General features: G+C 38.0%; 1 protein-coding gene and 1 non-coding gene across 13 annotated transcripts in view; both read left to right on the top strand.

The window, feature by feature from the left end:
- Positions 1–27,176, top strand: part of SPAG9 (sperm associated antigen 9) — a 150,402-nt gene that overhangs the window by 62,839 nt on the left and 60,387 nt on the right. For 9 of the 12 annotated variants that reach the window (XM_086358232.1, XM_086358223.1, XM_086358222.1 and 6 more), the window contains 2 exons: positions 4,659–4,753; positions 10,593–10,743. Coding sequence is in view for 9 of the 12 variants with exons in the window: in XM_086358223.1 (XP_086214349.1) it covers positions 4,659–4,753; positions 10,593–10,743 (246 nt within the window). In the remaining 3 variants the exon portion in view is untranslated. Of the gene's footprint in view, positions 1–4,658; positions 4,754–5,191; positions 5,581–10,592; positions 10,744–27,176 lie in introns of those variants that run through there. The other 3 variants (XM_086358226.1, XM_086358225.1, XM_086358224.1) reach the window with 1 other exon arrangement.
- LOC147351878 (small nucleolar RNA SNORD86) lies at positions 15,037–15,123 on the top strand. The gene has a single exon (XR_015148496.1). It is a non-coding gene; the product is annotated as a small nucleolar RNA SNORD86 (small nucleolar RNA).

Below are 27,176 nucleotides of genomic sequence, written 5' to 3'. Positions count from 1 at the left end.
GATGGAATTACCCATCTTAATCCATGCATCAGACTTCTTGTTTATCTGAAGTAAATAACACTTTCAAATTGATTTATATATGTCTTAATTTTTGTATATGCTTCCATGCCGAGTATAAATTTCACAACATACTTATTATTTATTTGGCTACACTGTGCAGCTTGTGGGATCTCACTTAGTTCCCCAACCAGGGATTGAATCTGGGCCACAGCACTGAAAACATGGAATCCTAACCACTAGACCACCAGGGAACTCCTAACAAAAGCATACTTGTTAAAAATAAATTTTTAAAACTTGTTTAAATTTTCTTTCAGTAGCTATCCTTTTAATATTGCTACAATGCATATTTCAAGTTATTTGAGATTGAAATCTATCTTCATGCAGCTAAAGTTTAGCAACTTACAAAGCTATTCCATGCTGTAATTTTAAGAATTTCAGGAATATTCTCCTTTTCTTGCCTACTCTTGATATTTACATTTCTTTAAATTGTGGGAATGTCAGTTGGTGTAGCCACTGTGGAAAACAGTATGGAGGTGCCTCAAAAACTAAAAATAGAATTATCATATGATCCATCAATCCCACTTCTGGGAATATATTCAGACAAAGCTGTAATTCAAAAAGATACATGCACTCCTGTGTTTATAGCAGCACTAGTCACAGTAGCCACAGTATGAACAATATGAAAAGGCAAAAAGATACAACCCTGGAAGATGTACTCCCCAGGTTGGTAGGTGCTTACTATGCTACTGAAGAAGAGTGGAGAAATAGCTCCAGAAATATTGAAGAGTCTGAGCCAAAGTAAAAACGAAATCCAGTTGTGGATATGACTGGTGATGGAAGTAAAATCCGATGCTGTAAAGAACAATATTGCATAGGAACCTGGAATGTTATGTCCATGAATCAAGGTAAATTGGAAGTGCTCAAACAGGAGATGGTAAGAGTGAACATCGACATTTAGGAATCAGTGAACTAAAATGGGCTGGAATGGGCAAATTTCATTCAGATGACCATTATATCTACTACTATGAGCAAGAATCCCTTAGAAGAAATGGAGTAGCTCTCATAGTCAACAAAAGAGTCCAAAATACAGTACTTGGGTGCAGTCTCAAAAATGACAGAATATTCTGTTTGTTTCCAAGGCAAACCATTCATTATCACAGTAATCCAAGTCTTTGCCCCAGCCACTAATGCCAAAGAAGCTGAACGGTTCTATGAAGACCTACAAGACCTTCTAGAACTAACACCATAAAAAGATGTCCTTTTCATCACTGGGGACTAGAATGCAAAAGTAGGAAGTCTAGAGATACCTGGAGTAACAGGCAAGTTTGGCCTTGGAGTACAAAATGAAGCAGGGCAAAAGCTAACACAGAGTTTTGCCAAGAGAACGCACTGGTCATAGCAAATACCCTCTTGCAACAATACAAAAGATGACTCTACACATAGACATTACCAGATGGTCAATACCAAAATCAGATTGATTATATTATTTGCAGCCAAAGATGGGGAAGCTCTTTATAGTCAGCAAAAACAAGACCAGGAGCTGACTATGGCTCAGATCATGAACTCATTATTGTAAAATTCAGACCTAAATTGAAGAAAGTAGGGAAAAACCACTAGACCTTTCAGGTATGACCTAAATCAAATCGCTTATGATTATACAGTGGAAGTGACAAATAGATTCAAGGGATTAGATTTGACAGAGTGCCTGAAGAACTATGGATTGAGGTTTGTAACATTGTACAGGAAGCAGTGATCAAGACCATCCCCAAGAAAAAGGCAAAATGGTTGTCTGAGGAGGCCTTACAAATAGCTGAGAAAAGAAGAGAAACTAAAGGCAAAGGAGAAAAGGAAAGAGATACTCATTTGAACGCAGAGAATAGAAAGGAGAGGTAAGAAAGCTTTCCTAAATGATCAATGCAAAGAAATAGAGGAAAACAATAGAATGGGAAAGACTAGAGATCTCTTCAAGAAAATTAGAGATCCTAAGGGAACATTTCATGCAAAGATGGGCACAGTAAAGGACAGAAATGGTATGGACCTAACAGAAGCAGAAGATATTAAGATGACGTGGAAAGAGTACACAAGAAATATACAAAAAAGAATACACAAGAACTATACAAAAAAGATCTTCATGACCCAGATAACCACAATGGTGTGATCATTCACCTAGAGCCAGATATCCTAGAGTGTGAAGTCAAGTAGACCTTAGGAAGCATCACTGTGAACAAAGCTAGTGGAGGTGATGGAATTCCAGTTGAGCTATTTCAAATCCTACAAGATGATACTGTAAAAGTACTGCACTCAGTATGCCAGCAAATTTGGAAAACTCAGCAGTGGCCACCACTAGAAAAGGTCAGTTTTCATTCCATTCCCAAAGAAAGGCAGTGTTCAACATAAATGTTCAAAATGTTCAAGCTACTACACAATTGCACTCATCTCACATGCTAGCAAAGTACTGCTCAAAATTCTCCAAGCTAAGCTTCAACACTGTGTGATCCAAGAACTTCCAGATGTTTAAGCTGTATTTAGAAAAGGCAGAGGAACCAGATATCAAATTGCCAGTATCCATTGGATCATAGAAACAGCAAGAGAATTCCAGAAAAGGATCTACTTCTGCTTCATTGACTACGCTAAAGCCTTTGACTGTGTTGATCACAACAAACTGTGGAAAATGCTTCAAGAGATGGGAATACCAGACCACCTTACCTGCCTCCTGAGAAAAACATATGCAGATCAAGAAGCAGCAGTTAGAACCGGACATGGAACAATGGACTGGTTCCAAATTTGGAAAGGAGTTCGTCAAGGCTGCATATTGTCACCCTGCTTATTTGACTTATATGCAGAGTACATCATGAGAAATGCCGGACTGGATGAAGCACAGGTTGGAATCAAGATTTCTGGGAGAAATGTCAACAACCTCAGTTAAGCAGATAACACCCCCTTATGGCAGAAAGTGAAGAGGAACTGATGAAAGTGAAAGAGGAGAATGAGTGAAAATGCTGCCTTAAAACCAACATTCTAAAAACTAAGATCATGGCATCTGGATCCATCATGTCATGGCAAATAGAGAATGGAAACAGTGGCAGACTTTCTTTTCTTGGTATCCAAAATCATTGTGGATGTTAACTGCAGCCATGAAAATAAAAGACACTTGGTCCTTGGGAAAAAAGCTATGACAAACCTAGACAGCATATGAAAAAGCAGAGACATTACTTTTCTGACAAAGGTCTGTCCAGTCAAAGCTATGTTTTTTCCAGTGGTCATGTATGGATGTTGGACCATAGAGAAAGCTGAACGCTGAAGAATTGATGCTTTTGAACTGTGGTGTTGGAGAAGACTCTTGAGAGTCCCTTGAACAGCAAGGAGATGAAACCAGTCAGTCCTAAAGGAAATCAGTCCTGAATATTCATTGGAAAGACTGCTACTGAAGCTGAAGCTCCAATACTTTGGCCACGTGATGCAAAGAACTGACTTATTTGAAAAGACCCTGCCGCTGGGAAAGATTGAAGGCAGGAGGAGAAGGGGACGACAGAGGATGAGACGGCTGGATGGCATCACCAACTCGATGAACATGAGTTTGAGCAAGCTCTGGGAGTTGATGATGGACAGGGAAGCCTGGCGTGTTTCAGTCCATGGGGTCGCAAAGAGTCAGGACTGAGCGACTGAACTAAACTGAAATTGCTAACATAACTTTTCGTATTTATTTTTTTCTTATTCAGATTACTTCAACATCTAGCAAAGCCTTTTTGATTTTATGATGGAAATTGTTTCATTTTACATGTTTTAATACCAGGTTTGGGTCTCTTATAAGTGGAACTATATTAAGAATCAAATCAGGGACTTCCCTGTTGGTCTAGTGACTAAGACTCCATGCTCCCAATGCAGTGGGCCTGAATTCGATCTCTGGTCAGGGAACTAGACCATGCTAAAACTAAGACCCAGCGTAGCCAAAAAAAAAAAAAAAAAGGAATCAAATCAGACTGTAGAATTTCTTGACAGAATTTCTTGATATTCTTGAATTTTTTATTGCCATATTCAGTTTGTGTCTTATGGTTCCTTATTAAAGAGTTAATGTGCTCTGATTTTTCATTTGTTTCAGTTTGCTGCCATTTTTATATGATTATATTAAGTAATGATTCCAGTAAGTTAGCAGGCTAACATAGGAGAGAATATTTTAGCATTCTTTGAACTAAATCTGTAGCAAAAATAAATAAATATCGGTATTAAATTGAAAATTATCTTTACTAAAGTTTCAAGTTAATTTCTTTGTTGCTTCCCACTTTAGCAATGGATTTCTCAAGTGTCATCTGTCCCCGTTAATCAGTAATCTCTTGTCAGTTCCTTCCCAATGTCTATATTCAATTTGTGTTATTTATGTCAGACTTATTTAATAGCATTACATATTGTAAAAGAATTTTTTTGCTATGTTAAGCAAAATGTTGGCTACTTTTCCAGACTCTAGCATCCTTAAATGTAAGCATTTGCATATCCCTTTGAGAATAAAATAAAATTTCATCCTTAATATTCTTTTATATAGAACATGAGTAGTCCGATAAATAAGAAATTTATACTAAAAGGTTTCCCTTGTTAAAATGTTATACTTTTTTTCCAGGTATTAGTCTTAAAATTTTGTGTATTCTTTTGTTTCTTCAAAATAGATGATCCATAATTATATGGAACACTTAGAAAGAACAAAACTTCATCAGATCTCAGGGAGTGATCAACTAGAATCCACAGCTCATAGTAGAATTAGGTAAGCTTTTTTATATACATTTTTGCCTTGGGAAAAAGGAAAATAAAATAATCTGTTTCTGTTTCTCTCTGTTCTTTAATCCTCAAACAATAGTTAGCTCTCTCCCTCCTGTAGTTGGAATGCTATAGGAGGGGGTAGCATAGAAAAACAAAACAACTTTCACTAATGAAAAGGTAAATTAATAGCCATTGTTTTCTGATACTTAACAAAGATTGTATAGGTTTAAAATTTTTGTCAGAATGCTGTAAATTTTTCATTTCACCTGTATAATTGGTTTAAAAGTCGTTTTTGCTACAGAGAGACATGTTTGAAAGGGTTAGCTAGACTTCTGTTTGATGTAGGAGTGTGAATAAATTATGTAGATCTCCAAGCATTGTAGCCAATGAGCTAAGCCAGGCCTCTTAGTGGGGAGGAAAATAGTTAATAGGCTGGCCTCTGCTCTGGATTGCTGCATAAATGCTAGGAGCAGCAGCTCTATGGTTATGAGGCGGTGAGAGCAGGATGACGTCAGCGCTTCGGAGCTGCAGCAGGATGGAGTGGAAAGCTGCTGCTGATGGCATTGTTTTTGTGGCAGCAGCTGAATGACAGATCCTCACTACAAAGATACCCCTCTGGCCCCCGTGTAGGCCTCCTGGTTCGGGTGTTTCACCATGCCAGCACAGCGCCATGAGTCCTGGATGCATGCTGCTGTTTGTGTTTGGCTTTGTTGGCGGGGCGGTGGTCATTAATTCTGCTATCTTAGTATCTCTCTCCGTCTTGCTGCTTGTGCACTTCTCTATTTCTACCGGAGTGCCAGCTTTGACGCAGAACCTACCAAGGATACTCAGGTACTTCAGTCTCTCTTAGAAGTCCTTTTTTAGTTGGTTTTTCTTTTATTTTTAGCTTTATGGGTGTTCTTTGTAATCATTCATGTTGCAGATTGAAACAATGGAAAATGGCCTGAAGCTAAGACTTCTATTCTTATATATAGTAATTTATAGGCTATCGCTTAGGGATATGCTTTGTGTTTGGAAACCACCCACTTAAGAAAAGGATTTTCAGATTGTACTTATACACAAATACAAGGTCAGAGTGGTCTTGTTTTAAGCAGAGGGTTCAACTAGTAAAGGGAAAATAGGAGTAGAGCATTGGGTCCAAATGTACACAACCGCTTCATGAGAGCATCTGAGCATTTAGAAGCAAATATCTTTATGGTGGGACTTGTAGTTGATTAGACACAGGCCATAGGTGTGTATTTTGTTCCAATGATCCTTTGACTGTTGGAGGTTCAGGCATCCTTTTTACAGTTTTTGATAGCAGTTCATGGGAACTGACAATTTAAATATTTTCCTCCTACAGCAAAATATATTTGAAGTGAAAGGATTTAAACCTTTTAGGGCAAGGAATTCATTTTTTTCTCCCAATTATTTATGCATCAAAGTTGGAAAGCTTTACAAAGCCTATTCACTATTGTTTTGTCAGATGTTGCCTTTTCTTTGTAGACTTGGGTAACAGATATCCATGCCTGCTTGTGGGGATATCATTAATCTCTGTAGCGTTTCTGCTGGTCACTGTACTTGCATGCTCTAAGAACCATTTTCTATATTTTAGAGGTTTAATGTTGTGGTTTCTTTTGTTTTCTAACTCACCAAGATAAAAATTTGATTTGTTGAGATTTCTGCTTCGTGTGTGGTTTTTAAATGGAGGTTCATAATGTATGGCTTTTATTATGTAAATGTTTACTTAAAACTCAACTCCTAATTGTGGACTTAAAGAGAAATTAAAGTAGTAAATTTCCTCATCCTCATGTTCAACATTAAAGTCCAGAAATTAAATTTCATCTGTGGTCTTAAAACTTGGTCATTTATTTATTTTTTTCCTGATTTTATAAAAACTGGGAGCAATCTTTTTGCTTTGTGTACATTTTAGTACATAAAGGATTTGTGTGTATGTATATATAGGCTTAGGAAATTGAAACTCAAGAACATTAAAGTAAGATTAATTTTAAAGGGCTGTCCTAGGTTTCAGTTCCATTTATGAAGCCAGTACTATGCTGTGGATAAGAGGTTCAGAGTTGGACTACCAGGCTACAAATGCTCTGCCACACATGAGCTATGGGACTTTTGGCAAATTACTTAATCTCTGTACCCGAGTTTCCTCCTTTGAACTTATTACCCCATTGAGTCATTTTAAAAATTCGTGAGATGATTATTTGTATTTAAACAGTTAAAGATATATTGTAAATTAAACAAGTAAATAATTTTCATAATCATTTATATTTACTCCATTTTTAGTAAAACTATATCAGCTCTAGCTATTTTATTCATAAAATAACATGATTAAATTCAAAGAGTTTCTTGACATAAAAGTTGCTGTGGATCTGACTGAAGGAAGATACCGAAGTCTTTAATATTAAGATTGGCTTCCCAGGTGGTGCTAGTGGTAAAGCACCCATCTGCCGGTGCAGGAGACTTAGAGAGATGGGTTCGATCCCTGGGTCAGAAATACCCCTGGAGGAGGGTGCAGTCCAGATCTCCAGTGTTTTGGCTGGGGAATCCCATGGATGGAGGACACTGATAGGCTACAGTCCATAGAGTTGCAAAGATTCAAACATGACTGAAGCGCAGTTGGCAAGAAGCAGTAGTTCCAGGAAATGTGCATGGGTCTTGGAGTCAAAAAAGGCCTGACTTCGAATCCCGTTTCTTCCAATAACTAGTGCCCGAAGTCTCTGAGCATCACTTTTCCTAATCTGAAAACAGGAAAAATAATTCTTATTTCCTTGTGAGGATTAAATGAGAATATGTAAATAAATCATCCATTTCAGTGCTTGCCACATTGGTGGGTGTTGAACAAATGTAATCTTTTTACTGCTCTTTATATATATGTATAGTAGATTTTATTAATGATTATTTAAGTGGAAATAAAAATATTTAAAGACATATTTGCAAAGTTATTTATGCACATAGGTAACATTTAAATAACCAATTTAAAAATGGATGTATGGCAGTTTAAAAAATAGATGTAATAAGGACTCTGATGGCTGATTCTGATAGCTTCGTTTCTTGACAGTAGTGTCATTATTGAAACACCTGGTGTTTAAATCTGCCACTTGATATTTTCCAACATGTATTTTCATTCTTTGATTTCTTCTGTGAGTTTTACTGAAGCATTTACTATATAGTTAAATATATAGTTAATTTATATTTATATATAAATATATAATATATATTTAATATATAGAGTATCAAATATACACACCAATATACATACAGGACCTAATGTTGTCTTTTCAGGGTTTCCTTTTGAAAATAGGACTCTAACTAACATGCATTATTATATGTCCTTCTCCCTCCCTCCAAGTCAGTAAAAAAAAGAGGGAAGAATGGTGTGTAGTAATACTATTTTTCCAGAGTTGAAACAGTATGACCTAGAGCATCATTGACCCTCTTGACAGCTATCAGTTTCTGAAGAAAAGTTCCCCCTCTGTAGAGCAGTTTCTCAAGGAAAGTAAAAGCACTGTAAAGGTTTGAATTTTACTCGTATTTTGAACTGTAGATTTTGTAGTTAACAGAAATGGGAAAGTAAAGCTTGGACTCCTAGCTGACTCCTTCCCCCAGTAGTTTTACACTTTTCCAGTATTTGACATGTGTGAAAATGATTGTGTTCTCATTCATAAAGAAATATAACTCTCATGACTGGCCTGTGTTTTTATTTCTGTTGGCAGTGTGATAAATTCGAATGAAGTTTGTATTACTTTTCTATGCATTTGGGGTCAGAGAGCGTTCCATTAAATTCCATCTGATTAAATTCTTGGTCACTTTTTTGCTTAAGTCATCAAGATATGTTAAAAAGAATAAGTAATCCAGTAAGTCTAAGATCCTTAGATTTTCAGTTCCCAAAATATGTTGCCTGTCCCAAATTTCCAGTCATCGTCACCATCGTTTGATGAAATAAAGGGCGTTTTAAAATCAAGCAGAAAAGATAGGGGAAAGGGGTGAGTCATTCTCAAGAAAGAATAGGCTCTACAATAAGTGGAAACATGTATGTGTATAATGTGTTCTGTGTTATCCAGTAAGGATATAATAAATAATGCCTCTTTTTGCTATGGACTTATGAAAGCTTTTTTGCTGAACCAGCAGTTGGGAAAATCTTGTATAAACAGAATAGCTGACTGCTTTGTTATTTGGTGGTTCTGGCAGGTCATAAAGACAAGCTTAGATTTGGTTTTAAAATCTAACCTTTTATTGTGCTGCCTATGTGTGTTTGAATTTTTCTCCCAAATCAAATAGGAAAAGTATCCCCAGTGTGAAGAAGTGATGAGTAGTTGACTCTGGTAGAGAAAAGTCCTGTCCTGTTTCTTTGTGCACACAACATTGATAGAGTACAATCTCTCAACCCTTTTGCTGCACCTAATCTTTAAGACGTTTGACGGTTGTACTCATTCTTCCTGGTTGTTGTTAGGAATGAAAGCAATGTACCCTTTGTGTTCAATGAGGACACATTTCAAAAGTGGCTTAAAGTTTCTTGGTATAAAAATAAGCTTACAGAATAAAGATTTATTTAGCAAAACTGAATATTTTCCAACTTTTACGTATAACCTCAGTGTTCCTGTTCTTACAGTTTTACCAGAAGCTCCAAACCTTTAGTGTGTGGTTTCTAGCGAATTTCCATTTGAGTTAATGACCTTCAGAACCAGGCTTGCTTCTACTCTTTACAAACCCTTTGTATTAACAAAGGATGTGTTTCTCGTTCAAGTTCTATTATTAAAATTGAAACACTTATTCACTGAAATTTCCCACAAAACACTGGAAACTACAGTTTTTGAAAGAATCTTTGGGCATCCTTGTTTGGAAAAACTGACAGTTGAATTGTCATACATACTGTGATGAAAAGGAACTCATACAGAAAAATATGAGTTCCTGTAGAAAAATATAGTTTTCCTACTTTAGGGGATAAAACTCTGGGGGCAAAAAGAGCCCAACCTAAAAGTTGAGAATTATGCTTTACTCAGGGACGTTTTTAAGGACCATAGTCCGTCAGGGCAGCCTCTCAGATAGCTCTGAGGAACTGTTCGAAACAAGCAAGGGAGGAACTCGGATACTCAGGAGTTTTTGCTAATTACAAAAGACAAACATCTCAAGTTAATGATTTTAGTGCTTTTCTATGGTTGGGAAGCTGGAGGAGTCTGGGCTCACTGAAATTATTTCTTTGATATGTATCTTAACTATCCAGGGCCAGTATCCCGTTTTTCTCCATCCTCAATTCCTCTCAGGGCTCTCCATCCAGACTGGCTACAGTGGCTAATGGCTGAATGGCAGACAACATTCTATTCTTTCTTGATTGAAATGGCAGGCAACTTTTTTTGGTACATGTTCTTTTGACTATTTAATCAGTCGGCCTGATTTAAACCATGTATTCATTTTCCTCAAGGCAGAAAAAACACACCCTAAGAGACTTGGGTAAGTATTTAGGGATTAATATGAGAAATTGGAAAGCCTAGAGAAGCAGGAGTGGGGGTCGTTTGCAGTTCCCTAAGGCTGACCTAAGCATGGTGAAACTGTAGCAGCTCCCCTTGCTGTGAAACCACACCACAGACTGCTTCCTGAGCAAGGAACTCATCAGTAACTTAAGATTTTCTAAACTATTTTTTTACTACCTTTCTTAATTGATTTCTTGGGGCTTAATTTAAGTTGTGAGACTTCGCCCTTTCTCTTTGGTAAGTCTACGTGTTCAGATAGACACACAGTATTATTCCAGAGTGATGACTCTAGAGCAGTGACAGCCCAGGTTTATTACTTACAGTCATGATGGATAAACTTAAAAATGATTAATGCTTAGTTCTTCTGCCTTCTCCAAATAGAAAAGAACGTCCTATATCGTTAGGGATTTTCCCTTTACCTTCTGGAGACGGATTGCTTACGCCTGACACTCAGAAAGGTGGCGAGACCCCTGGATCAGAACAATGGAAATTTCAGGAATTAAGTCAACCACGTTCTCATACCAGTCTGAAGGTAAGCTTTCTCCTATGAAAATCTTCAGTTTGTTTTATAAGCTTTCTTATCCAAATTGAAGTGCTAGACAACCAGAAGAAAATGAAATAGTATGTGTACATTTTTTTTGGTAAAACTAATGCTTTTTTTAAATTGGAAATAAGTTCTTCCCAAAGAGTTCATTTTGTATTACTCATTTTTCAAGTTTTATAGGAAAACAGAGTCAAGCATCGTTACATCTTGATTGTCATACTAATGACCAACATTTCGATTTCATTTAGGCTGTTTCTATTTGATTTACATTATATGAATTTAGGATGGGGTGATCGGTGAACCTATGTTTTTAAGAATTGAAAATCATTGCCACCTAAAATCCTTGGTTCACTGCTGGGAAGCTTCACAATTTAATAGGGCTTTGCTTTAAAAAAAAAAAACAAAAGGAAGTGGCAACCCACTCCAGTATTCTTGCCTGGAAAATTCCATGGATAAAGGAGCCTGGCAGGCTGCAGTCCACAGGGTCCGTAGCAAAGAGTTGGACACGGCTGAGTGACAGCAAAACAACTTCCTCAACACCTTCATAAAGCAATATCCAAAAGTGAAGTGTGTTTAGCTAAAAAGGCCTGGTGTTATTATATTCTTGACCAAGAACTTGTTACAAAATAAGTTGTAAATATAAATACTGATATATTCTAAGAGTGGAGATGTACTAATAATTAAAAATATTTGAAGTGTACTAATAATTAAAAATATATGAAGTTATAGTCTATATCTTATAAAGTGGAATATTTATAAAGGGAACTGATTATAAAGGAACCTTGTTACATTAGTATATCTACTCTGTCATAAAACAAACAGACCACCTAAATGAATACAGTTGAGTTACTTACATCCCTCTCTCTCTTTTCTGGTCTCTTTCTCCAAATTACTTATCATGGCTTAAATACTCAGATAACTCTTTTTTTTTTTTTTAATTTGTTTTTAATTTATTTGGCTGCACTGAGTCTTAGTTGTGACACACAGGGTATTTGGTTGTGGCATGTGGGTCTAGTTCGCTAAGAATAGACCCAGGCCCCTGCACTGGAAGCTCAGATTCTTAGCCACTGGAGCATCAGGGAAGTCCCCTTAGATAGCTCTTATGATACCTCTAAAATATGAAGTCATTTACTTATTTATTTTGTTTCTCTCCACTAAGAATGTAAGATCCATGCGGTTTATTTACTGCCATGTCCCTGGCACTTAGAAAAGGTGCCTAGCACGTAGTGGTCTCTCAGAACATGTTTGTCAAATGAATTATTTGTTTTAGGTGTTAGAAAGATTCTTTTGACATAATGTAAATAGTCTGTTTCTCAGCTCCAGTAAGTAGAGGCATTTAGAACCATTTCATTGATCTTTGAAATGTGCTCAAAACAGTAAGAAGTAAATAAATATTTCATAGCTTTGCTCCCACTGCAAACTATTTTTAACAGTAGGCCTAACTTCACGTTTTTTCCATTCTCTGACTAGTTATAAAGTGATTAACAGATGGATTTGAACAGGGGAGTTGGGTCCTCCCTAGGGATACTAAGGTATGTATTCCCAAGAGAGGTTTTTAAAATGAAATCCAGTCTGTTTCTACTGTGGACATGGAGCCAGTAAATGAGATAAAGGCTTAACAGGACTTCCCCTGGTGGTCCAGTGGTTAAGAATCCACCAGCCAATGCAGGGGAAGTGGATTAGACTCCTGGTTTGGGAAGATTCCACATGCTGTGGGGCAGCTAAGCCTGTGTACCACAACTGCTGGAGGTCATGCGCCATAACTCCTGAAGCCTGTGCGCCCTAGAGTCCATGCTCTGCAACAATAGAAGCCATCACCATGAGAAACCTTCACACTGCAATTAGAGAGTAGCCCCTGCTTGCTGCACTAGAGAAAGCCCACGTGTAGCAGCAGACCCAATGCAGCGTCTCCCCCCACCCCAAAAGGGATAAGTTTGTGAGATATGTCTCCTAATCAGGACATATTTTACTATTTACTTAAGTCTTTGTTATTAATCAGATGTCTTTTTCTAACTTTGCAAAAGCCTGGGAGTTGGGTTTGGAGTTCACATGTAGATTGCATTAAACAAACACACTAGTCTTGGTTTCCATGTCTGACAGAAGTGGGACTAGGCCATCTCTATTGTAATGTGTTTTTCAACTTTCATTTTTCTAAGAACTTTGAGGATGACCTAGCTCTATTAAGAGTATGCTCGTTATATTAATTTTACTGGCACTTTTTTTGTGTGAAATAAGGTTAAGGTGAAAATGTTGTGTGAGAAAACCAGGGAAACTATGGCAGAAGAATGGCAGTAAAGGAGATTTGGCCATGATTATAAATTTATGGACCTTTTTTGTTGCTTTATTGCAGATTTCTCCCTGTGAGAGAGTTGTAGTCAACAAGGTTATATCTTCAGGTATACTATACCATTTAATGTAAGGAACTTGAGCATCTGTAGATTTTGGTAAACACAGGGAGTTCTGGAACAATCCCCTGCAGATAACAAGGGATAACTGTAATGGAATATCTGCCAAGACTGGTGCACCTAGAAAATATACATGTTGTTCTTAAAAAACTTAAAAGAAGTATTTGTACATATTTATTCCTTGTTTGTTGTATTTTTGTTGGGAAAATCAACAGATAAATAAATGGAAGCATGGAGTTTCAAGTAGTGTTACGTACTGTTTTTATAAAACAAAGCAAGGGGCTAGAGAATAGTAGTAAGAAGGGGTAGCTAAGGAATTTCTCTTGGAAGTGGTAACTTGTGCCCTGAAAAGAAGATGTACAGGCATGGAAAGGTCCAGAGGAATATGTGTTTCAGGATGGTCAAATAGCATCTGTAAAGACCTCAAGGTGGGGACAGACTTTAGCATGGTTGAAGAATGTGGTTTTTTTTTTCTGTTCATCCTATTCCTCTGAGACTTTAATTCTACTTACTGCAACAGTGTGCCTTTTTTTACAGTTATCCAAAATATCCATCTTTCTAAACATGAAAAATTCCCATTCCCTTGCTACATTGTAGCAGCATTTGATACATTTGAATACTCTCTGCTTCTTGAGATGCTTTTTTTCACTTTGCTCCCAGGATACTTCTCCCCACACCCCCCAACCCCCCAGTCTCTAGTATTCTTCACAGGTCCTTTTCCTTTGCTGATTTTGGACTTCTAAATGTTGGAGTGCTCTAGGGCTTAAAACTCAGCCCTCTGCTCTACTTAATCTAGGTAACTCAAGTTTCATGTCTGTAAGTACCATCCACCCATCAGCTTTCAGAAATTTTAATCTCTGACCTTTCTCGAACTCCACACGTTTGCATCCAGTTGCTTTTCTTTATAGTTTTCCCACATACGCATTTGTGTCCTGCTCAGGTTAACCACCAGTAGAAGTACTCTGTCAAGGCCAATCTAAATGCCACAGCTTACATTGAAGCTTCACCTGACACCTTTTTGATGGTCCTCAAATCTGGTTTAGAGATCAGTTTAAAGCTGAAAGCAGAAGAGTATTATACTGTATCACTAACAGAAATTTTTGACTGGGGGGCTTCTGGTGAAATTGGTAAAAAGGAACTTCTTACATTAAATGGCGTTTTCTGTTGAAAATGTATTATAAAAATGCTAAGGCTGGGGGCTTCCCTGGTGGCTCAGTGGTTCAGGCCTAATTGGAGATGTGAATGGGGGAGCAGATATACTAGGTATGATAGTTTATCTGAAGTAGTATAATACTGTTTTAAAAATTGATTTTTAAAATGACTTAACCAAACATTTCTTTAAAATGTTCCTAACTGGGACTTCCCTGGTGGTTCCGTGGTAAAGAATCTGCCTGCCAATGCAGGTGTAACGGGTCTGATCCCTGATCTGGGGAGACCCCACATGCTGCGGAGCATCTAAGCCTGTGTGCCACAACTGCTGAGAGCCCAGGAACCATAACTGCTGAGCCCACGTGCCACAGCTGCTGATGCCCTTGCCCCCTAGAGTCCGTGCTCTACCACAAGAGATGCCACCACAGTGAGAATCCTGCACACTGAAACTAGAGGGGAGCCCTTGCTTGCTGCAGCAGGAGAAAAGCCCGGATAGCTCAAGACTCAGCAAAGCCCAAAAATAATAAGTAAATAAATAAAAATTAAAAAGCTAAGGCTGGAAATGGTCAAAAATGTTAAGGTAAGGTTGTTCCTCCAACTGAATTATATTCATGAAAAAAGGAAATAGTATGTAGGTTACTCAAGAAGTAAGTAGCTGTGGTTGGAGGAAAGTAAAAGGATATCTTGAGTTGCCAGGGTAAAGGGAAAAGTACTCTTAGAATGGGACATTCATGGTGATGGCTGATCAGGGCTCTCTCACTTAAACAGGCCTCTTGCTGTAGGGTTGATGGCCAGTCCTAGTGTCTGAGTGATTTCCTGGGTCCAGCAAAGGGATCAGATTTCCAGACTCATTTTCTACTCTACCGTCATTGACCAAGCAGCTGCCAAGAACAGAGGCCACCTCTCCTAATACCTGGCAAAATAAAGGCAGTATTGCCTCACAATTTGATTGCTTCTCTGAGGTACCCACCAGTGTATTTGGGGAGAAGCTTTGAGAACAAGTTGAGGAGGGACTGTCCTTCTGTGTATTAGATTGGAGAGGTTCCACAAAAGAAATCTGCATGTCATGAAGGAGGCAATGATTCAGGCAGATAAAGTAGCTGCTGAGATTACTAGGAAGCTGGAGAAACAGAAGAAACACTTGAATAAGGAAAAGAAAAGGCTGGCTGTGATTGCCCTGGCATCTTCAGAAAACAGTAGTGCCCTGGAGGAATGAGGAGACAGGTAAAAGACTCCAAAAGAAGAAAAAGCAAAAGTCTGAGAAGGCTCCCTGGGAGAATGGAATGGAAGACTCATCTTATTACCTCCAAACCCAAGAAAAAGAAATCTTTTTCCAAGGAGGAGCTAGTTAGTAACAATATTGAAGAGACAGCTGGCTGTAGAAGTCTTTCCAAGTTTTCCCAAAGAGGAATCAGTTAATGACCCTGAAGAGTCAGGAAACGAGGGTCCCCCCCAAAAAAGAGGAAATTCTCTTCCAAGGCGGACCCACTCAGCAGTAGACTTTAAGAGGCTTCTGCTAGCAATAACAGAAAGTGAAAGTCACTCAGTCCTGTGTCTGAGTCTTTGCGACCCCATGGACTATACAGTCCATCGAATTCTCCAGGCCAGAATACTGGAGTGGATAGCCTTTCCCTTCTCTAGGGGATCTTCCCAACCCTGGGACTGAACCCAGGTCTCCTGGATTGCAGGCAGATACTTTACCGGCTGAGCCACAAGGGAAGCCCAAGAATACTGGAGTGGGTGGCCTATCCCTTCTCCAGCAGATCTTCCCGACCCAGGAATTGAACCAGGGTCTCCTGCCTTGCAGGTGGATTCTTTACCAACTGAGCTATCAGGGAAGCCCCTTTACAAACTGAGCTATCAGGGAAGCAAGAATGGTGGCTCCAAGAAAAAGGAAAAGCTCCAAAAACTATCCCAGAAAAGTTAGAATGGACATTTTCCTAGTGAGGCATAACTTGCAGAGATATTTCCCTACGCATCCTGTAGAGCCCTATAAAATTAAAAACAAGCCAACAACAACAAAAAATGGGACAGACTGGGTTGTTTGTGTGCTTAGAAGAAGAGTCCAATGTAAAAAGAAATTGAAAACAAGGGAATGAAGGAAGATGAATAATACATCAGAATTGCAGAGGAAGGGCCAGGGGGAAGGGATCACATATACCAACTGCCATTAAAATCTACTTTACTGATAGGACACCTCACTTTGTCCTAATCTCTTGCCATTACAAGCAATGCTGAGTTGAATAAACCTTGTACATAATTTTGTGCTGGTATTTATAGTTCCCATAAGTGGGATTGCTGAATCAAAGCCCGTATTTCAGATTTTGCTAGATATCACCAAATTGCCTGCCAAGGGATGGTAGCCGTTTGTGTTCTCACCAGCTGTGTTGTGTAAGTTCTTCATTGCTTTACAAGTTTAGAGTTCAGATATCTCTCCCTTGTGCCCATATATAGAAAGAGAACAAAATGTTTTAAATATTGAAAATACGCTATACATAAAATTGTCACAGTTTTTAGACCTTGGTTGGTATCAGTTTGGCAGTGATTTCATAGATCCCATCTAGTTTCACGTGTACGCGTATGTATGTGTATATGCAGCTGTGCATGGATATGCACCTGCACATGCCTAAGACATGCGGATGTGCAAATCTGTATATGTATCCAAAAAGGTTATTAGTTTTCATTTTAAGAGTCTCCTAGGTTGTTGGTTATTCATGGAATGTGACTTTTAAAACGGAGAAAAAACAATTTTAGCTAAAAGCAATTGGGTTGGTACCTACTTACGAAAGTTTTAGAGTTCTTTTAAAACTGCATGACTTGAACTACTTGAGTGGAGCTTCTGTGAGAAGGTCTTGTTAGCAGGGTTTGGTGTATAAAGCCAGCGGTCAATGCGTGCTGCATTCTTCAGAGGATGTGCTTAGCATGCAAAACGAAAAATGCCTGAACAGAGCCAGCATTCTTGTTTAGAAGAATTTTCCATCCTCCTCCATTTATGTTTAGTCGTTCCTATTTCTTGAGTTTTCCCAAGCTTGAATCTTTGTAGTAGTTAAACCTTACTCTTGTGTCTTCTGTGATTAAAAATCCTGTCATAAAATGCATGTATGATTTTACATTTCAAAACAGTTAATGCTCTTGGTTGTTTTTTGTTTTTTTAACATTTCGTTTTTAGACATTTTAGACTTAGAGAAAAGTTGCAAAAACAGTACAGAGGGAACAATACCCATCACCTGCCATCCACCAATATTAACTAACCACGATAAGATGATTAAAACTAAAAAATTAACATTGGTACAATACTATTAGCTGAACTACAGACTTTTATTCAGATTTTGCCAATTTTCCCACCAGTGTTCTTTTTTGGTTCCAGGATCCAGTCCAGGATCCCACATTGCATTGAGTTATGTTGCCTCAGTCCCTTCTAATATGTGAGCTTCTCAGTCTTTGCTTGTCTTTCATGACCTTCAAGCTGAAAGAATACTGGTTGGTTATTTTGTAGACTGTCTCTAAATTTGGGCTTCTCTGATGGTTTCTCATGGTTAGATTGAGGCTATCTATTTTTAATAAGGTTGCTACAGAAGCAGCATGCTGTAATGGTGATGTTAACCTTGATTGCTTGGTTCATCTAGTGTATGTTGGATTTCTCCACTATAAAGTTATTTTTTTTCTCTTTATAATTTGATTAATAAATATCTTGGTGGATATATTTTGAGACTGTGCTGATATCCTGTTTCTCAAACTTTCATTTACTGATTTTAGTACCCATCAGTGCATCTTAGCTACAGTAATCATTACTGTGGTGTTCTCATGCTTATTTTCTATTTTCTTCATTCTGCATTTATTAACTGGAATTCTTTGGGAAGGGAGAGCTACTCATTCCCTCCCTTCTTTCTTTCCTTGTTTGAACTAATAGATATTATTTTATTCTGTAGGTTATCCAACACTGTTATAGTAAGTCCCATACATATGAACAAGTTCCATTTTCAAAGCACGTTCTTAAATCCAATTTGTAAGTCTGACAAAGTTAGCCTAGTTATCCAACTAACATAACCAGTCAAATGGTACTGTGCTGTAACAGGTTTATAATACTTTTCACACAAATAAAAACAAACACAGAAAATAAAGAAAACTTTTTAATCTTACAGTATAGTACCTTTAAAAGTATAGTAGTACAACAGGCAAGAAGAGTTGCTGACTAGAGGAGGGAGAGAAGATGGGAGATGGTGGAGCTGAAAGATCGTCAGCAGTAGGAGACTCCCAATTTCACTCATACCTGACATTGATGGAATGCACGTTCTCATTTTTGCAAGTTTGAAACTTGCAGTTTTGTGTGTAGGGTACTTACTATATTTATTTTGTTGCTCAAATGGTTTCAGCGTAGGACATCAGGAGCTCTTTCAGGAGTCATCCTAATACCCTTTATGCCCATACTCTTCTGAGTCCGTCCTTCCTGACACCACCAGATGCTCCAGGCTCTTGTATTTTCCCTGTACCTGCTGTGCAATTGACTGCTTCTCAAAGAAACCCTAGTTCTGTTTATTGGAGAAAATATTTAGGAACCAAGATCTAGGCACTAAATGTGCTTATGGATTGGAATGTGATTGCTTCTAGGCCCTTTCTTCCTTTGATCCTTATGTTGGGTTTTTCCATTGGTTTATATTATACATTATTTCCTTTGGATTTTTATATTAGTATTTACAGTAGAGTAAAATAAAAATAGAGTTTTAAGAAAAATGGATTATTATAATATTTTATGTTTTGCTTGAGATTATTAATAGTAATACTCAAATTAAGACTTATTAATAATTGAGGCTTATTTAATAAGTTATTAAATTATTGCTTATTAAAACTTATTTAATAAGTCTCTTAATCTGGCAAAGAAACCAGACAGCCAAGTCCAGAAAGCAGTGAGTCCCAAACAAGATGTCCCAAAGAGACCCACACCAAGCCACAGTTAAAATGTCAGAAGATCCCACATGCCTCATGGCCAAAAACCAGAGTATAAACAACAGAAGCGGGCTTCCTGGTGGCTCAGTGGTAAAGGATCTGCCTTCCAATGCAAGACACACAGGTTCGATCCCTGGGCCGGGAAGATCCCACATGCTTTGGAGCAACTAAGCCCACAACCACTGGGCTTGTGCTCTAGAGCCCGGGAGCTGCCACTACTGAAGCCTGTGTGCCCTGAAGCCTGTGCCCCACAACCAGGGAGGCCACTGCAGCGAGAGGTCCACACGGCACCTAGAGAGTGGCCCCACACGCCGCAACTGGAGACAGCCCGCACCGCACTGAAGACCCAGCAGAGCCCCCCAGAAGAATTGTGATGGAGGGTTATCTTTTTTGCTTTTAGGGTGCTGACAAGATTCTGACTCCTGTTCTAAGTGCAGCTTACTCAGATGTATTCTCTTTGTGAAAATTGAGCTGTACACTTGTGGTATGTGAACTTACTTGTACGTGTATTATGCTTCAGTTTTTTACCAAAAAAATCTCTCCTTTAGTGTCTTTCCCCTCCCTCAAGGCAACTTCTGTAACCAGTTTCTTGTGTCCTTCCTGAGTTATTTTAAGCATATGAAAACTTACATCTATTATTTTCCCTACAAGTACTGTATGAATCACACTTCAGTTTACTTTTTTTCTCCCTTTCACTTTATATGTCTTGTGAATTGCTCAATTTCTGCTTTTTTTTTTTTTTAATTGATCTGGGAGCATCCTCCTAGCTCTGAATTACAAAATTGGAGGTCTAAAAGAGAAGCAGTTCTCAAAGACATCATGCTGAATGATGGAAGTCTTAGATAAAAGAATACATGCTCTGTGGTACCAACTATATGAAGTTTTATATAATGGAAAATGAATGTATGGTTGGGACAAAATTAGAACAGTAGTTGTCTCTGGTGGGATGTGAGTGGGATTGACTAAGAAAGGGCCTGAGGGAAATATCTAGGATGATGGTAATGTACTGTATCTTGATAGGGGGTTGGGTTAGACAGATGGATGCGTTTGTCAACACTCAGCAAAATACAATTTGTGCATTTTATGTAAGTTTAACTCAAAAATATGTAAAACAGATACTGAGCTCTAGTTGATGACACGTGTGCTGAAATGTTTAGGGCTGAAGTGTATTGGTGATGACAATGTCTTTGAAATGCATCTTGGACTGGTAGAAAGATGGGTAGTTATGTGATAAAGAATAGTAAAGAGTAGAATAGTAAAATGCTAATGGGTACAAACGAGGTGATGAGTATGTGGGTGTTCACTGAAAAATTCTAAAAGTAAAATATTGGGAGGAAAGAGAAAGCAAGCAAGCTGGGTATTGCCTGGACAAAACATGATGAACCATTTTAAAGTATACAGTCAGGTGGCGTTTAGTGCATTCGCAATGTTGTGTAACCACCGCCTCTCTTGTTTCAAAGCTTCATCACCATTGAGACTTTGATTAGAGGTTACATTTATTCCTAAGTATTTTATTCTTTTTATGCTATTGTAAATGGAGTTGTTTTCTTAATTATAAGAATTAAAATTAAAAATAAATTTCTTAATTCTTGGATTGTTTGTTACAACTGATTTTTGTGTGTTGATTTTGTATCTTGGAACTTTGCTGAATTCATTTATTAGCTTTAACTTTGTGTGTGTAATCTTTAGGGTTTTCTCGATATAAGATCGTGTTGTCAGTGAATAGAGATAATTTTACTTCTTTTCTAATTTGAACGCCTGTCTGTTTGCTCTGCCTACAACCTCTAATATAATATTTACTGAAGTGGCAAAAGTGGACATTGTCCCTAATTCTAAGGGGAAACTTAGTCTTTTACCACTGAGTATGTTTTTAGCCATGGTTTTCGTATATGGCTTTCATCATAGTGAGTTTCTTTCTGTTTCTCGTTCACTAAGTGTTTTTATTGTGAAAAGATGTGGAATTTTGTCATTCTGTTATTGCATCAATTGAGATGATTTGGGGGTTTTTTCCTTCATTCTATTAAGGTGACATATCACATGGATTAATTTTTGTCTGTTGACCCATTCTAAAATTGCAGGAATAAATCCCATTTGATCATAGTGTATAAACCTTTTAATGTACTGCTTTGGTTTGCTTGTGTTTTGTTCAGTACTTCTATGTCAGTAGTTGTAAAGGATATTTGTAATTTTCTTGTAGTGTCTTTGCCTGTCTTTGGTATCAGTGTAAAAGTTTTCAAAATATATGCTGGGATGCAAAAAAAAATGGATTATATGTTGTAATTTTTTTTGGTTTCCTTGGGACAGAGCATAAGGAATATTATTTAATATTAATATTAAATAATTGTTATTTAATAATTCTCAAATTAAGACTTATTTAATAATTGAGACTTATTTATAAATCTCAAAATACATCCAGCAATAATTGAATAATATTAAATAATAATACAAATGTATTACTTTAGCTGCACCGGTCTTTGTTGCTGCCCCGGCTTTCTGTAGCTGTGGCGAGCGTGGTAGCGCACAGGCTTCTCGTTGCCGTGGCTTCTCTAGTGGCGGATCAGTGGCTGTAGAGCATGGAGGCTCCATAGTTGCAACACGGGCTCTAGAGTGTGGGCTCAGTAGTTGTGGTACATGGACTTAGTTCCCCCATGGCATGTGGAATCGTCCCAGAGTAGGGATCAAACCCATGGCCCCGGCAGTGGCAGGCAGATTCTTAACTACTGCACCACCAGGAAAGTCCTTAACTTCAGTTGTTATTTACCAACTTTCCCACTCAGGTATATCCTTATTTGATAACTTCAGGAATTATCCACAGCTGACAATGGGGGTTTAAAGGGAAAACTGAGTTAAGATTTACTCTTCTTAATATTTTGGTACTTTCCCATTCATTCATTCATTCATTTTTATTGAGGTATAACTGACAACATTATAAGATTCATACTTAAAAGGGAAGGCCCTTTTAAACTCTTGCGTAGAAAAGATGCAGTAGATTAGTTCTTTTTTACTGGGTGTTAATGTTAATAAATAAGATTTTCTCCCCCCCTCTTTTTGGCATATTTATTATGTTGTGTGTTGACCCAGATGCTTGCTTGTGTATGTTGAGAATGGAAACTGGTAAAACTTGGTTGGTTAAAAATAACACTGTTAAAAATTATGGTATTTAAACCTTATATTTCTAATGTGACTTCTTTTGTAGTAATTGGCACATGCATATTTATTACTATTGATATTTAATGTTTAAACAAACTCTTAGGAAAATAGCTTTAAGTATTTTCTGTTGAAGAAAAATTACTTTGCTTTTTACATTAAAAAACTTTGATACCTACTGGGTCACAAACAATGCCAGATGCTAGAAATGTAAAGTTGATCTGAGATCACATATTTTATAAAGCGGGCTTAATAATTCTTTTAAAAGGTTATATTAATAAGGTTTCACAATCAAATATATTGAATCTAGAGTAAAAAATGTAAATTCCATTCCTTCCCCTCAGTTATTGGTGTATCCTCAGTTGGTATATTCTTCATGCTCCTTTCTTCACATCTGCACATGAAAAGTGAAAGTAAAAGTTGCTCAGTCATGTCCGACTCTTTGTGACCCCATGGATTATACTGGAGTGGGTAGCCTTTCCCTTCTCCAGGGGATCTTCCCAACCCAGGGATCAAACCCAGGTGTCCCACATTGCCAACCCAGGGATTGAACCCAGGTCTCCCACATTGCGATCAGATTCTTTACCAGCTGAGCCACAGGGAAGCCCAAGAATATCGGCGTGAGGAGCCTATCCCTTCTCCAGGGGATCTTCCCAACCCAGGAATCGAACTGGGGTCTCCTGCATGGCAGGTGGATTCTATCAGGGAAGTCTATATTGCACATAGATAATACATACTCATATATGTCTTTGTAAGATAAATGAGTTTATGCTCTTTTAAGTATTTCCTGCAGCTTTTTGTTTTCCATTTTGAAGTACATATTCACAATCTTTTCGTTTTTATTTAGAGTTATTTACCTAGCTTTTGATGAAATGTTAGTTGAGAAGAGTTAAAGATGAGAATCCAAAATCAAAGCTCATGTAAACAGATATTAAAGGAGATGCAGTCTGGTTTGTACAAAGTGAATCATGCGGTGGTATATTAAATGGAATATCATCCAACCTTATAAAAAAATCTTGCCAGTTTTGATAACATGGTTGGACCTAGAGGGTATACGCCAAGTGAAAAAAATCAGTCAGTGAAAGACAAATACCATGTGATTTCTCTCATATGTGGAACCTAAAAACACAAAGCAAAATGAACAAACATAAAACAGAAGCGGACTCATAGGTACAGAGGACAAATTGAAGTTTCCGGAAGGGAGTAGGGTGTGAGGAGATGAGTGAAATAGGTGAGGGAGGTACAAAGCTACATTCATAGAATAAAGAATTCAAAGAGATATAATGTACAGCATGGGGAATACAGTCAATAATATTGCAATAACTTTGTATGGCAACAGTTGTTACTTAGACTTGGTGGTCATTTTCTAATGTCTAAAAATACCAAACCACTGTATTATACACATGAAACTAATATAATGTTGTAAGTCAGTTATGTTTCATTTAGAAAAAAATGACTCTTTTCTTGTTCATCTGTACTTTTTTGGGTCGGAACTAAGAGAGTGCAGCACAGCTATATTTTAGACTTTCAAAAAGACTGATGGATTTCCAGACTAAGAATATTTAAAACTTGAAGTTGTTTTCTGTTTAAGAGAAACACTGTTGTCTCAAAGAGGGCAAATGTACAAGTAGAGAATATAAGTAAATAAATGTTTTTTGAGAAAGGATTTGAATCTTGGTCACCCTTTAATTATTAGTGTTCTCTATCAGTTTCAGAAATGATAGGGGGTGAGGCAGGGGGAAAAAGAGTGTGTTTAGCATTTCCAAGTATGCTGCTGCTGCCGCTGCTGCTGCTAAGTTGCTTCAGTCGTGTCCGACTCTGTGCAACCCCATAGATGGCAGCCCACCAGGCTCTGCCGTCCCTGGGATTCTCTAGGCAAGAACACTGGAATGGGTTGCCATTTCCTTCTCCAATGCATGAAAGTGAAAGTGAAGTCATTCAGTCATGTCCAACTCTTCACGACCCCATGGACTGCAGCCTGCCTGGCTCCTCCATCCATGGGATTTTCCAGGCAAGAGTACTGGAGTGGGGTGCCATTGCCTTCTCCGCCAAGTATGCTAAATTGGAATATTTACTATGTTAATTACTCAAGATGATTAGGATACATTTCAGGAAGATTTCTCTTTTGAGGGGATTCCCTGGTAGCTCAGCTGGTAAAGAATCCACCTGAAGTGCAGGAGACCCTGGTTCGATTCCTGGGTTGGGACGATCCGCTGGAGAAGGGATAGGCTACCCACTCCAGTATTCTTGGGCTTCCCTGGTGGCTCAGATGGTAAAGAATCCGCCTGCAGTGCAGGAGACCTGGGTTCTATCCCTGAGTTGGGAAGATCCCGTGGAGAAGGAAACTTATTCCCACTCTACTATTATGGCCAGAAGAATTCCATGGACTGTGTAGTCCATGGGGTCACAAAAGTCCAACACAACTGAGTGACTTTTGCTTCAGTTCATTTGGGTCTTTGTTGCTGTTTGGGCTTTTCTTTAGTTGCAGCAAGCAGGGGCTAGTTATGTTGTGTGGGCTTCTCGTTGTGATGGCTTCTTTTGTTGCAGAGCATGGACCCTAGAGCACAGGTTCAATAGTTGTGGCTTGGGCTTAGTTGTTCTGTGGCATGTGGGATCTTCCCGATCAGTCTCTCCTGCATTGGCAGGCGGATTCTTTACCACTGAGGCACCAGGGAAGCCTTTATGAATAGAAAAAACGGTTAAGTGATAAACTGCTTATTGACAACGTATAGGGTAAGATAGGACCCAAGTGGTGGCTTTTGAGTCATGATATGGCTTAAAATAGAGACTTAAAGGAGGTGATTTTAAGTCAAAACAAAACCCCCAAACCCTGGTTTGAACAAAGTAGAAAATAGAGATGGACCTTGTTATCCTGAGAGGTAGCACAAGCCAAAGATACTTAGACATATGCTGACACCTAGTAAATATATGAATTTTTTTCTCTTTTATAATATTTCCCTATTCCCAGGTCAGAACTAGCCCTGAACCTCTGAAGGCTATAGAACAGGAGGTGAGAATGGGCTTTCAAAACATTTTGCAAAAAGTAGATGAAAGTGATTAACTTTTGGTTACTTCCTCAACTGCCGCTCTCTAGATATCAAATGCTCAGTTTGAAAGACTACTGATGTTATTCACTGAGTGAGTGAAAGTCTCTCAGTCATGTCTGATTCTTTGTGACCCCGTGGACTACACAGTCTATGGAATTCTTCAGGTCAGAATACTGGACTGGGTAGCCTTTCCCTTTTCCAGGGGATCTTCCCAACCCAGGGATCAAACCCAGGTCTCCCACATTGCAGGCGGATTTTTTTTTACCAGCTAAGCCACCAGGGAAGCCCACTGAAATGAAAGAAAATTATTTCTTCTACAGCGGTTGCTAGGGCTTTACTGTAATCTATAAAGGAGAGAATAGAATAAGTAAATCCTATGGAAGTTCAGCTTATTTCTCTTTATACAGCTCTGGGTAAGAAGACTTCTATGTTTGCACAAATTCCATCCTCGGGGCAGAACGTACACAACTTGAAAGTATCCTGGAGACAGCCTAGTAAGTCATTTCACCATGGGCTGCCTCTCTAGTTAAACAGATTTGTTTAGTGCCTGTCGGGGCACCATTCAGCAAACATCATTTGAGAGCCTACTTCATGTCAGGCTTGATATGCTAGGCACTGGGGATATAAAGACAAAATAAGACTGTATCCTACCCACTAGATCAGGGTTAACCAGGGTAAGGCCATCACCTGGTTCATAACAGTGGAACCAGTACCATTTTCAGAAATATCTTCAGAAGTAGGTCATCTATGCCTCTGTTTTAATAAGCTAAATTTTTTTGAACCTATAGTATAACATAGAGCTAGACTTATTTCATCTTAGTGGTTCTTAGTGTTTCTTTGGGTCACGGATTCCTCTAGGAATCAGATTAAAGTTATGAAGCTCTCTAGAAAATACATGTATACGCAGAATTTTGTGATCTGTTTGTCTTTTGCTTAGATTAGGCTTAAAATCTTTGACACTAAAGACAGGTTTATATAGCAGAGTTACTTGCCCTCTTTTTTAGCTTATTTCAGAGGAAATCAGGCAAGCTACTTAAGAAAACACTATATTAGAACATTTCTAAATTGTCCTTAATTGACTATTTTATTTTTATAGTTGTGAACTTACTTTATAGTCTCTCTGAATATAACTAGCAATGGGGCAATGGCAAATAATATGTGACGTGTATATTCTATACAGTACTGGGTATGTGAGACATTGATGAATGGAACAGTAGAAAGTATTTTGTAAAGGTGTATAGACTTCTAGCCTGATATCTAAAACCAGTAGAAAAATAGCACAAAGACCAGATTGTTTTCACCATGGTATCTCAAGTGAAGCTAAAATTAATGGCACCTGTTCTCTTTTTCCCCTCATTCTCTTTTTTTTGTATGTGTGATTAAAAAAAAAAAAGTTTACTATTGTAACCATTTTAACTATACACTTAAGTAGTGTTAAGAATATTCATATTATTGTGAAACAGATTGCTACAGCTTTTTTATCTTGCACATCTGAAGCCGTATACTCATTAAACTCCTCTTTCGGTCCCTCCCCTCAGCACTGTCAACTACCACTCTACTTAGTGTTTCTATGAATGTGACCACTTTAGATACCTCATGTAAGTGAAATCATGTTGTATTTGTTTTTTTGTGAGTAGCTTATTTCACTTAGCATAATATCCTCAAGGTTGATCCATACTGTGTCAAGGAAATCACAGGATTTCCTCCCATTTTAAAGCTGAATAATATT

Source organism: Bos grunniens, chromosome 19 (genome assembly GCF_055505025.1).
Source record: "Bos grunniens cultivar Pamir isolate PY7600 chromosome 19, Bosgru_T2T1.0, whole genome shotgun sequence".
In the NCBI taxonomy this organism is placed as follows: domain Eukaryota; kingdom Metazoa; phylum Chordata; class Mammalia; order Artiodactyla; family Bovidae; genus Bos; species Bos grunniens.
Note: the sequence above shows the minus strand (reverse complement) of the source record. Positions and strands in the feature narration are given on the sequence as shown.